The sequence below is a fragment of the Taeniopygia guttata genome, chromosome 3, assembly GCF_048771995.1.
Source record: "Taeniopygia guttata chromosome 3, bTaeGut7.mat, whole genome shotgun sequence".
Taxonomy (NCBI): Eukaryota; Metazoa; Chordata; class Aves; order Passeriformes; family Estrildidae; genus Taeniopygia; species Taeniopygia guttata.
In genome coordinates, this window is record NC_133027.1 from 106,515,040 (window position 1) to 106,527,619 (window position 12,580).

Below are 12,580 nucleotides of genomic sequence, written 5' to 3' on the forward strand. Positions count from 1 at the left end.
TTACAAAAGGGAAAGGCTTCAAAAGGAGAGAGAGTAGGTTTAGATTAGATATTAGGAATAAATTCTTGACTATGAGGTTGCTGAGGCACCAACATCGATTGCCCAGAGCAGCTTTGGATGCTCCATCACTGAAAGTGCTTGAGAACAAGTTTCTGAGCAGCAAAATCTAGTGCAAGGAATCCCTCTTTCCCAATGGCAGGGGGATCTCCAAGATTCCTTCAACCCCGAAACATTCTATGGTTCCTTGATTCAATGTTGTTCTTCCCTCCATGACCACTGAGCCACAGAGCCCCACAGAGCCCAGAACACGGAACCCACCCCTCCGTGACATCAGCCCCAGGACATCACGGGCAGCGCGGCTGCTGCGGGCACTGCGGCTGTGGCTGTGCTGCTGCACGGAGCTCTCAGTGCTTGCAGCTGACACGTGCCTCTGGCAGCCATGAATTGGCTCGGCCTCCTCGTCCTGCTGACCCTGGCTGGGCTGGCAGAGGGGACATGGGACAACTGCGGGTGAGTGTCCCCAGGCCCTGGGAGGGAGCCAGAACAACACTTGGGGCCTTCCCTGGAGGGGACCCGCCTGTCCCCCATGGCCGGGCCACAGCTTCCCACCCACCATGGGGAGCCTCAGCTCCTTGCCAGCAGCCAGGTGCTGGCACGGACAGACGCACACCCCATGGGCTTCCCTGGCCTGCAGGGCGTGCAAGCCCTTGTGGGGAGGCAGAGGGCTGAGCTTCAGCCTGAGCCACAGCAGGCCATGAAGCAGCTCAGAAATGACTTTCTGCTTGCAGATGGACCTGCGGGCTCCGACCCATGGTGTCTGACTCCATACCTCCTGATGACGGCATGACACGCATTGTGGGTGGCACAGGTGCCAAGCCAGGGGCCTGGCCCTGGATTGTCAGTATCCAGCACCCCTGGTTACCAGGTGCAAACCATTGGTGTGGAGGGTCCCTCATTGGTGCAGAGTGGGTCCTCACAGCAGCCCACTGCTTTGACAGCATCAAGTAAGGAGGAGCAGGGAATGGGGACATCCCCACAACACCAGCAGATGCCCTGTCAGCAACACCACCTGCTGCTCCCATCCCCTTTCCCCTCAGGCAGCCAGGCTGCCACACTGCTCCGGAAAAGCCTGGGCTCATGCCAAGGCTTCCTTGCAGCCTCCAGCTTGACATTCCCCCCAGGCATGCGAGGGCACTCACACCTGCCAGAGCACTGCTTCCTCTCTGCCTTGCCATGCAGAGGTCTGGCAAGTGCAGGGCTGCTGTGGCACTGTGGCTCTACTCCCTCTCAGCCCTCTCTCCATCTACCTTCCAGGAAAATTAGCATCCTGAACGTGGTGATTGGGGCCACGCAGTTGACTCAGCCTGGTGCTGGGGCAGAGGTACGCAAGATTAAGAAGCTTCATCGTCATGAAAACTATAAGAGAAGTGATATAAGTAATGATATTGCCTTGCTGGAACTGAATGAGCCTGTCCAGTGCAGCTCTTACATCCAGCTGGCCTGTGTGGCTGAGCCCACCCTAAGAGTCTCCGAGCTCATCAACTGCTGGATTGCTGGCTGGGGTGCCACCACAGAAGGAGGTGAGTTCCCAGAAGGAACCCCTGCCTACAGAGCAAACTCAGCACATTGGGGAGAGGGTTTCCCAGCTTCCCCACAGCAAAAGCCAAAACCAGGCTGCAGGACATACACCTGTGCAGAGATGGGTCTGGCCTCCTCCCCAAAGGCTGGCTGTGGGGCCACAGTGCCCCAGTGCCTATGCAGAGGCAAAGCTACCAAGGGAAAGGTATCCCCTCCAGACAGGGGAGGGGGAGAACTGGCAAGGAGTTGCTGGGGACTCATTCCTTTCTCTGCTCACAGATGAAGACTCAAGTGACCACCTCCAGGAGGCCAAGGTCCAGCTCATCGATGTCCAGCTCTGCAACAGCAGTGACTGGTACTCAGGGGAAGTCCATCCCTACAACTTGTGTGCTGGATACCCACAGGGCAACATCGACACCTGCCAGGTAAGAAGGAGCGTGCCATGAGCCACTCAGCCCCCAGCAGCACCGGCAGCTCTGCCCCAACACAGCCCAGGGCCTGCTCTGCCCTCAGCCACTCAGTCGCCCTCCCAGCCCCAGCTCCCCCTGACTGCCCTGGGGGCTTCCCACACACTCCCCATCCACCCCTGCCTGCCCAGGGCTCTCCTTGTGCCAAAAGCCCAGCCAGCCCAGCCAGTGCTCCTGGTAGCCCAGAGGTCCCCTTGTGCCAAACATCCATCCTCTGCACATCCAGGAGCCCTGTGCAGAGAGAAGAGAGAGCGCTGATTTACAGGACCCCCAGTCATTCACAGCCAAGCTTCTGGAGGCTCAAGCACCTGAATACAGTTCTGGCAAGGGCTGTGAGAGGGAAGAAGACAGCCCCAGTGCTGGCAGGGGCAACCCAATACCACCTTGATCCTCTGCTCTGCTGCAGGGTGACAGCGGTGGTCCTCTCATGTGCCAAGACAACAATACAGACTCCTGGTGGGTTGTCGGAGTGACCAGCTGGGGAAGAGGCTGCGCCAGAGCAAAGCTGCCCGGAATCTACACCTCCACTCAGTACTTCTATGACTGGATTCTGGCCCAGATGGGGCTGAGCCCATTTGGAAGTGCTTCCTGAGCAGCAGGGTGGGCAGGATCCAGGGCATGCTGCAGTGCACAGCAATGGTTTTCTGCTGGAGCAATGCCTACTGATCCAAAGGCAGCCTCAGGGTGAAAATTTTGCCCTGACCACACTCCTCTCCTGTGTGCATGCAGACCTTGGAGATTGCTTAGGTGTTGAAGTAAAGTTGTCTATGGTCACAGGGAACCATCTTTTCAGTGCAATTCCAACAGCTGGGCAAAGAAAGGACTGCCAAAATTGGCAACTGCAGAATGAGCCTGAGGGCAGACCTGCCGGGCACAAAAGGAGAGAGTGGCTCCAAGAGACACTGTTCAGCCAGAGTGCCTGGTCAGGGAGGAAGTTCTCTGAGCCTCGTGGACTGCAGAAACTTGATACATTAAGCCTAGGAAAGGGATAGAAAAAAAGCAGATATCTTGGGGGTGGTGCTCAAATGCACTTGGATTGCTGATTAGGGCCTGGTGTGAGCCTGGGCTAAGGGAACAGATCTGGGAAAATCCCAAGCACGGCAAGGGAAACTCCTGGCTCCTGACTAGAGTGCCAGTGCCCTAAGGCAGAGCCAGATTTCACAGGTAATAAAGGGTATTGATGTGCCAGGTGGTTACACTTCACAGATACTCAAAGGAAGAGCTGGGGTCATTCTGGGGAGAGGAACCTGTCAGGAGCAGTAGGAAAGGACACCAGGAATGCCATGGAAGGCCAAGGTGTGTGGACCAACACCACCTGCAACACCAAACCTGTTGACAAATGCTCCAGCAGTGCTGCCCTAAGATCCCATCTGGGCTGCCAAAGTGCTGAGGAAACTCCCCTCTGTGACCATTCCAGAGGCACAGGTGACTCCAATGAGCCGATGGTTGCCCCATTTCATTCCCTACCCACACCACTCTCACCAGTCAGAGCAGCTTTCCAACCCATTCAACCTCAGGATTCCCCAGCAGACTCGCAGATGTCGCGTTCCATAAAGAGACACCGGCTCCTGCTGCAGTGCTCAGTGTCCATTGAAATCCTGGCCAGTGCCACAGCTCCCTGTGCCCTCTGTAATGCAAAGCATGGGCAGTTCACGGCCTCTGGTCCTGGGCTCCTGCCAGCCAGAGCTCAATCTGCAGCTGGCACTGCAGCTGCACACCCAGCTCCCTGCCCGCAATGGATTCCTCTGCCACTGCCTGCCCCGGGGGCTGCACAGCCTCATCCTGCAAGAAGAGGGGCCTAAAGAAAGCAGCAGAGAGCCTTGTTACAAGGGCAGGTCCTGAGAGGACAAGGGGAATGGTTCTACAGTGACAGAGGGTAGCTTCAGTTGGGATCATAAGAAGGAAATCTTGATTGTGACAGTACTGAGGCAAAGGCATGAGTTTATCCAGAGAACCTGTGGATGCCACATCCCTCAAAGCGTTTAAGGACAGCTTCTGAGCCAGGCTCTGGACAACTCGGTCTACTGCAGGCCATCCCTCCATGCTCAAGGCAGTGGGGTTGGAGCTAGATCATCACCAAGGTCCCTTCCACCCCAAAGCATTTCATGGCTCACCAAGTAGATGCTGCCCCTCCCCCAGTGGGCCCCATGACACAGATCCCCACAGTGCCCAGAACATGGAACCCACCTCTCTGTGACATCAGCCCCGGGGCCGAGGGCTCCACGGGCAGCGCGGCTGCTGCGGGCACTGCGGCTGTGGCTGTGCTGCTGCACGGAGCTCTCAGTGCTTGCAGCTGACACGTGCCTCTGGCAGCCATGAATTGGCTCGGCCTCCTCGTCCTGCTGACCCTGGCCGGGCTGGCAGAGGGGACATGGGACAACTGCGGGTGAGTGTCCCCAGGCCTTGGGAGGGAGCCAGGGCAACACTTGGGGCCTTCCCTGGGGGGGACCCGCCTGTCCCCCATGGCCGGGCCACAGCTTCCCACCCACCATGGGGAGCCTCAGCTCCTTGCCAGCAGCCAGGTGCTGGCACGGACAGACACACACCCCATGGGCTTCCCTGGCCTGCAGGGTGTGCAAGCCCTTGTGGGGAGGGCAGAGGGCTGAGCTTCAGCCTGAGCCACAGCAGGCCATGAAGCAGCACGGAAATGACTTTCTGCTTGCAGAGGGATATGTGGACTCCGACCCATGGTGTATGAGTATGAGTACATGGATCATGACAACGGCACGACACGTGTTGTCGGTGGTGCAGATGCCAAGCTAGGGGCCTGGCCCTGGATTGTCAGCCTTAAGCATCCTGCAATACCAGGCACAAGACACCTGTGTGGAGGGTCTCTCATCACTGCAGAGTGGGTCCTCACAGCAGCCCATTGCTTTGATCCCATCAGGTAAAGCGATGCCGGAAATGGGGACATCCCCACAACACCAGCAGGTGCCCTGTCAGCAGCACCACCTGCTGCTCCCATCCCCTTTCCTTCTAGGCAGCCAGGCTGCCACACTGCTCAGGAGAAGCCTGGGCTCATGCCAAGGCTTCCTAGCAGCTTGACATTCCCCCAGCCTAATGCATGCGAGGGCACTCACACCTGCCAGAGCACTGCTCCCTCTCTGCCTTGCCATGCAGAGGTCTGGCAGCTGCTGGGCTGCTGTGGCACTGTGGCTCTGCTCCCTCTCAGCCCTCTCTCCATCTACATTCCAGGAAAATTGGCATGGTTTATCTGGTGATTGGGGCCACCCAATTGACTAAGCCGGGACATGGAGCACAACTGCGACGGATTAAGAAGTTAGTGCGTCATGAACACTATAATCCAAGTGACAAAAGTAACGACATTGCCTTGCTGCAGCTGAGCAAGCCTGTTGACTGCAACCCCTATGTCCAGCTGGCCTGTGTGGCTGACCCTGCCCTAAGCCTGTCAGAGCTGCAGAACTGCTGGGTGGCTGGCTGGGGTGCCACTGCTGCAAGATGTGAGTTCCAAGAGCAACTTCTGGGCCAGCTCAGCACACTGGGGAGAGGGTTTGGGTTTCCCCATAGCAGAAGCCAAAGCCAGGCTGCAGGACATACACCTCTGCAGAGATGGGCCTGGCCTGCTCCCCAAAGGCTGGCAGCAGGGTCACAGTGCCCCAGTGCCTCTGCAGAGGCAAAGCCAAACCTTAGGAAAAGGGATCCCCCTAAAGCAGTGGAGCAGAATGGGTAAGGAGCTACAGGGGTATCATTCCTTTCTCTGCTTACAGCTCAAACCTCAAGTGATATCCTCCAGGAGGCCAAGGTTCAGCTCATCGATGTCCAGCTCTGCAACAGCAGTGGCTGGTATGCAGGGGTAGTCCACACCCACAACTTGTGTGCTGGTTACCCACAGGGCAAGATCGACACCTGCCAGGTAGGAGCGTGCCATGAGCCAACACAGCCCAGGGCCTGCTTTGCCCGGCCACTCAGTCGCCCTCCCAGCCCCAGCTCCCCCTGACTGCTCTGGGGGCTTCCCACACACTCCCCATCCACCCCTGCCTGCCCAGGGCTTCCCTTGTATCAAAAGCCCAGACAGCCCAGCCAGTGCTCCTGGTAGCCCAGAGGTCCAGTTGCTAAATGTCCATCCTCTGCACATCCAGGAGCCCTGTGCAGAGAGGACAAAGAGAATCCTACCCTACAGGATGCCAAGCTATTCACAGTTAGATTTCTGGAGGCTCAAGCGCCTGGGTACAGCTCTGGCATGGGCTGTGGGAGGGAAGGAGACAGCCCCAGTGCTGGCAGGGGCCACCCAAAACCATCTAAGAATACTCTCTACTCTGCTGTAGGGTGACAGTGGTGGTCCTCTCATGTGCCAAGACGAAAACAGTGACTTCTTCTGGATTGTTGGAGTGACCAGCTGGGGAAGAGGCTGTGCCAGAGTAAAGCGGCCTGGAATCTACACATCCACTCTTTACTTCTATGACTGGATTCTGGCCCACATCAGCCCAGAGACAATTGAAAATGCTTATTGAGCACCAGGATGGGCAGCATCAAGGGTGTACTGCAGTGCACAGCAAGTCTACCCTGCTGGGGCAATGCCTGCTGATCCAAAGGCAGCCTCAGGGTCAAACCCCTTTTCTGTCCTGACCACACTCCTCTCCTCTGTGCACACAGACACTTAAGTTGATTTAGTTGTTTAAATAAAGTTACCTTTGTTCTCAGGGAACCATCTTTGCAGTGCAATTCCACCTTCTGTGTGGTATTTACCTGTCCTCTGAACAGAGAGATACTTAGCTTTCTCAGGATTTTTCCTGAGAGAAGCTGTAAGACAAGTAGAGAAAAGAGAATCAAAAAATTCTTATCTCCTTTGCTGCCCTTGTGTTTGTGGACATGTAGAATGTGTTATAGAGATTGTTTACTCAAGGTGATTTCTTAATTAGATACTGGTGATGGTATTTTGGATAGGTTGACCAATTAGATCACAGCTGTGTCAGGACTCTCAGTAGAGAGAGTCATGGTTTTTCTAATTAGTTAGTAAGAGTTCTTGTTAGTTAGTAATATAGTGTAATATAGTTTTAGTGCAATATAGTTTTAGTATAATATAGTATAATAAAGTACTTAATTAGCTTTTTGATATCAGAGTTCTGGACATCATTTTTCTCACATCAGTATCACCACTTAATGTTGTGATCCCTGATGCACAGACACAAACTGCATCTTGGTGTGCTTGTTTGCCTGAGTACTGCATAGAATCACCACAGGACATGCAAGAAAACTTCTCCACTCACTAATTAACAAATCATCTACAAACTGTACAAATTTGCACCCTAATTTTAAACCCTTTCAATCAAACTTTAACACTGGGGCCTGCAGTGGGGAAACGGTAGAGGATCCTGGAATGCCTTGGGGAAGACATGTGTGAAGTACATTCTCTTGGCATCCAGGCCAATGGAGTCCTGTCTCACAGTGGGTGGCACTCTTCCCTCTGTGTTAATCAACCTGGGCTGTGCTGAGAGCAACCACCCCACATCTGTACTGGTCCTGGCCACCTTGACTTAAGTCACAGGCTGCCTACTCACTAAAGGCACTGAGTGCAAGAGTGCCACTCAAGGCTGCAGAAGACCATTACCCTGCCCAGTGAGGAGACTGCTTAGAGTCACCCAATTGCCCTGGCAGAACTTTACCGCACTGTCTTGGCAAAATTCTGCTGCCCATAACAATTTCTGTCAGTGTTGTACAACTTCAGCCACAGGCATCCTCTGAACTACAAAAGGGATCTTTCCCATCATGTCAAAAGCCATAAGGGATATCAAACTCCTTTTTCATGCCAAAAAGGGACTTCCACCCCCTTCCGTGTGTGCTCAGGGACCCTAGCACCCATTGTGTGGCAGAAGGGACACAAGGCTCTCCCTGTGCCTGTCTTCAAAAGCCTTTGAGCAGAGACTCAAGTGTCCTAGCAGAGACTCAGGCCCCCCACCTCACGCCTTATGTGGGCCTCCACAACTCCTCTGTGGCCACTTTACAGAGATTATGCTGTGCATGCCTTCTTCACCCTCTACCAGTGATTTCACCAAATCTGCCCCAGATGCCTCAACAACACAGAGGCTCAAATACACCTCTGTAATTTACACAGAATCTGTGTATAGAATTGTAACACTCCCCATTTTGCTCCTTCCTACTGTAAAGATTCCTGGTGAACTCACCTGCTGACAACAGTTGAATGTTTAAGGAGGGAAGCTCCAAGGGTACTTCTCTATGGTCCCATCTGGGCTGCCAAAGTGCTGAGGAAACTCCCCTCTGTGACCATTCCAGAGGCACAGGTGTCTCCAATGAGCCAATGGTTGCCCCATTTCATTCCCTACCCACACCACTCTCACCAGTCAGAGCAGCTTTCCAACCCATTCAACCTCAGGATTCCCCAGCAGACTCGCAGATGTCGAGTTCCATAAAGAGCTGCCGGCTCCTGCTGCAGTGCTCAGTGTCCATTGAAATCCTGGCCAGTGCCACAGCTCCCTGTGCCCTCTGTAATGCAAAGCATGGGCAGTTCCTCTGGTCCTGGGCTCCTGCCAGCCAGAGCTCGATCTGCAGCTGGCACTGCAGCTGCACACCCAGCTCCCTGCCCCCAATGGATTCCTCAGCCACTGCCTGCCCCGGGGGCTGCACAGCCTCATCCTGCAAGAAGAGGGGCCTAAAGAAAGCAGCAGAGAGCCTTGTTACAAGGGCAGGTCCTGAGAGGACAAGGGGGAATGGTTCTACAGTGACAGAGGGTAGCTTTACATGACATCATAAGAAGGAATTCTGGATTGTGAGGGCACTGAGGCACTGCCATGAGTTTGCTCAAGGACCACTCTCAAGCCAAGCTCTGGACACTCCTGACAATGTGGTTTAGTGCAAGACCCTCCCCAGGATCCCTAGTGCTATCCCTCCCTGCCCATGGCAGGGGGTTGGAGCTAGAGGATCTCCAAGCTTCCTTCCAACACAGACCATTCTATTGCTCCTTGATTTGATATTGCCCTTCCCCTAATGGGCCCCCTTGATAGAGGCCACAGTACCCAGAACACAGAACGCACCCCTCCGTGACATCAGCCCCGGGGCCGAGGGCTCCACGGGCAGCGCGGCTGCTGCGGGCACTGCGGCTGTGGCTGTGCTGCTGCACGGAGCTCTCAGTGCTTGCAGCTGACACGTGCCTCTGGCAGCCATGAATTGGCTCAGCCTCCTCATCCCTCTGACCCTGGCTGGGCTGGCACATGGGGCACAGAGCACGTGCGGGTGAGTGTCCCCAGGCCTTGGGAGGGAGCCAGGGCAACACTTGGGACCTTCCCTGGGGGGGACCCGCCTGTCCCCCATGGCCGGGCCACAGCTTCCCACCCACCATGGGGAGCCTCAGCTCCTTGCCAGCAGCCAGGTGCTGGCACGGACAGACACACACCCCATGGGCTTCCCTGGCCTGCAGGGCGTGCAAGCCCTTGTGGGGAGGGCAGAGGGCTGAGCTTCAGCCTGAGCCACAGCAGGCCATGAAGCAGCACGGAAATGACTTTCTGCTTACAGAGGGACCTGCGGGCTCCGACCCATGGTGTCTGACTCCATACCTCCTGATGACGGTGTGACACGCATCGTGGGTGGCACAAGTGCCAAGGCAGGGGCTTGGCCCTGGATTGTCAGCATCCAGCATCCAAGGATACCAGGCACAAAGCATTTCTGTGGAGGGTCTCTCATCAGGGCAGAGTGGGTCCTCACAGCAGCTCACTGCTTTGACCTCATTTTGTAAGAAGGGGCAGGAAATGGGGACACCCCCACAACACCAGCAAGTGCCCTGTCAGCAGCACCACCTGCTACTCCCATCCCCTTTCCTGTTAGGCAGCCAGGCTGCCACACTGCTCAGGAGAAGCCTGGGCTCATGTCAAGGCTTCCTAGCAGCCTCCAGCTTGACATTCCCCCCAGGCATGCGAGGGCACTCACACCTGCCAGAGCACTGCCTCCTCTCTGCCTTGCCATGCAGAGGTCTGGCAGCTGCTGGGCTGCTGTGGCACTATGGCTCTGCTCCCATCCATCTACCCATCTCCCAGCCCTCTCTCCATCTACCTTCCAGTAACACCAGCTTGGTGTACGTGGTGATTGGGGCCACCCAGTTGACTCAGCCGGGCCCTGGGGCACAAGTCCGCCAAATTAAGAAGTTACTGCGTCATGAAAACTATCAGAGACGTGACATGAGCAATGACATTGCCTTGCTGGAACTGAGCAACCCTGTCCAGTGCAGCCCCTACATCCAGCTGGCCTGTGTGGCCGATGCTATCTTAGGAGTGTCAGTGTCACAGGAGCATAACTGCTGGATTGCTGGTTGGGGTGCCACCACTGCAAAAGGTGAGTTTCCAAGAGGGACTCCAAAGCCAGCTTAGCACACTGGGGAAATGGCTCGGGTTTCCCCACAGCAGAGGCCAAAGCCAGGCTGCAGGACATACACCTCTACAGATATGGGTCTGGCCCAATCCCCAAAGGCAGGCAGCAGGGTCACAGTGCCCCAGTGCCTCTGCAGAGGCAAAGCCATGCATTAGGGAAGGCAATCCCCCACAGACAAAGGAGAAGAACTGGCAATGAGCTGCTGGGGATTCGTTTCTTTCTGTGCTCACAGATAAAACCCCCAGTGATCACCTTCAGCAGGCCAAGGTACGCCTCATCAATATCCATCTGTGCAACAGCACCTTCTGGTACTCAGGGAAAATCCACACCCACAACTTGTGTGCTGGTTACCCAGAGGGCAAGATCGACACCTGCCAGGTAGGAGCGTGCCATGAGCCACTCAGCCCCCAGCAGCACTGCAGATCTGCCCCAACACAGCCCAGGGCCTGCTCTGCCCGGCCACTCAGTCACCCTCCCAGCCCCAGCTCCCCTGACTGCTCTGGGGGCTTCCCACACACTCCCCATCCACCCCTGCCTGCCCAGGGCTCCCCTTGTGCCAAAAGCCCAGAAAACCCAGTTAAAGTGTTCCTGGTAGCCCAGAGGTCCCCTTGTGCCAAACATCCATCCTCTGCACATCCAGGAGCTCTGTGCAGAGACAACAAAGAGATCCCTACCCTACAAGAACCCAAGTCATTCACAGCCAAATTTCTGGAGGCTCAAGCACCTGAATATAGTTCTTGCTGTGAGAGAGACTCGGACAGCCTCAGTGATGAGAGCAGCCACCCAACACCCCCTTAATGCTCTGTGCTCTGCTGCAGGGTGACAGTGGTGGCCCTCTCATGTGCCAGGACAGCCATGCTGATTACTGGTGGGTTGTTGGAGTGACCAGCTGGGGAAAAAGCTGTGGCAGAGCAAGGCGGCCCGGAATCTACACCTCCACTCAGCACTTCTATGACTGGATTCTGACCCACATGGGCACAAAGAATGTTTAAAGTGCTTCTTGAGCACCAGGGTGTGCAGTCTCCAGGGCAGGCTGCACTGCATTGCAAGTGTTTCCTGCTGGGGCAATGCCTGTTGATCCAAAGGCAGCCTCAGGGTCAAAACCCTGCTCTGTCCTGACCACACTCTTCTCCTGTGTGCACACAAACACTGGATTTGACGTAGTGGTTGAAGTAAAGTTGCCAATCATCACAGGGAACCATCTTTTTGACTGAATTCTGACTCCTGGGCAAGGCAAAGACTTCCATATTCCTACCTGCAGATTGAACCTAGGGGCACCAAGGGACAGAGTGGCTCCAAAGAGCTCCAGAGTGCCTGGTCAGAGAGGAGAGTGCTCTGAGCCACCATCGGCTGAGGAACCTGGTACATCAAGCCTTGGAAAGGGATAGGAAAAAAGCAGACACCTTGGAGGCAATGCTCAAATGCACATGGGCTGCTGATTTAGGGCCTGGTGTGAGCCTGGGCTAAGGGAAACTCCCAGGCATGACAAGGGAAGCTCCTGACTGGAGTGCCAGTGCCCTAAGGCAGAGCCAGATTTCATGGGCAGCAAAGAGGGATTGATGTGCCAGGTGGTCACACTTCACAGATACTCAAAGGAAGAGCTGGGGTCGTTCTGGGGAGGGGAAACTGGCAGGAACAGTAGGAAAGTACACCAGGAATGCCATGGAAGGCCAAGGTGTGTGGGCCAACACCACCTGCAACACCAAGGCTGTTCACAGGCAGGGCCCACCTGTGAGCCAGGGGGAAAGGATCCCTGGGCTTGGATCCATATTTGGGAGGGGCTGAGGGCAGAGAAAGGGAGGAGTTGAGAGGCTGTATAAGGCTGACCAAGGGAGAGAAGGAGCAAGCAAAGAGCCAGCTGCAGACACCAGCTGCAGCTTGGTGTACTTGTTTTCCTGAGTGCTGCACAGAATCACCTCAGGATGGGAAAAAACCTTCTTATCTCAACTCACCAATTTACAAATCATCTACATACTTTACAAATTTACCCCAAGACTTTATACTCATTTATTCAACCCCAGAATATTCATGTTGGGGTAAAAAATAAATTAGTGCATCCTGGAACTCCTCATGGAAAACATGTACAAAACTACCCTCTGTCACTGTAAAGCCATTTCCCCTTGTCCTATCAGCACATCTCACAAATCATGGATAATCTGGAAGATTGTCCATGGTTAAATTCTCCTCTCAGTCTTGTG

The 12,580-nt window shown here is 55.2% G+C and overlaps 3 protein-coding genes across 3 annotated transcripts; all 3 read left to right on the forward strand.

The window, feature by feature from the left end:
• Positions 1–355: 355 nt before the first annotated feature.
• Positions 356–2,826, forward strand: LOC121468039 (acrosin-like). Its single transcript, XM_072926177.1, has 5 exons — positions 356–510; positions 789–1,004; positions 1,315–1,580; positions 1,858–2,003; positions 2,452–2,826. The coding sequence occupies exons 1-5, from the start codon at positions 440–442 to the stop codon at positions 2,635–2,637; spliced, it is 885 nt and encodes a 294-aa protein (XP_072782278.1). The 5' UTR covers positions 356–439; the 3' UTR covers positions 2,638–2,826.
• A 1,235-nt stretch (positions 2,827–4,061) lies between these two features.
• LOC140683812 (acrosin-like) lies at positions 4,062–6,711 on the forward strand. The gene is made up of 5 exons (XM_072927588.1): positions 4,062–4,431; positions 4,711–4,932; positions 5,241–5,506; positions 5,774–5,919; positions 6,332–6,711. Exons 1-5 carry the CDS (start codon positions 4,361–4,363, stop codon positions 6,515–6,517), a joined length of 891 nt encoding a protein of 296 aa, XP_072783689.1. The 5' UTR covers positions 4,062–4,360; the 3' UTR covers positions 6,518–6,711.
• Positions 6,712–9,393: 2,682 nt separating this feature from the next.
• On the forward strand, positions 9,394–11,574 carry LOC140683813 (acrosin-like). Its single transcript, XM_072927589.1, has 4 exons — positions 9,394–9,749; positions 10,075–10,346; positions 10,615–10,760; positions 11,201–11,574. Exons 1-4 carry the CDS (start codon positions 9,556–9,558, stop codon positions 11,372–11,374), a joined length of 786 nt encoding a protein of 261 aa, XP_072783690.1. The 5' UTR covers positions 9,394–9,555; the 3' UTR covers positions 11,375–11,574.
• Positions 11,575–12,580: the final 1,006 nt, after the last annotated feature.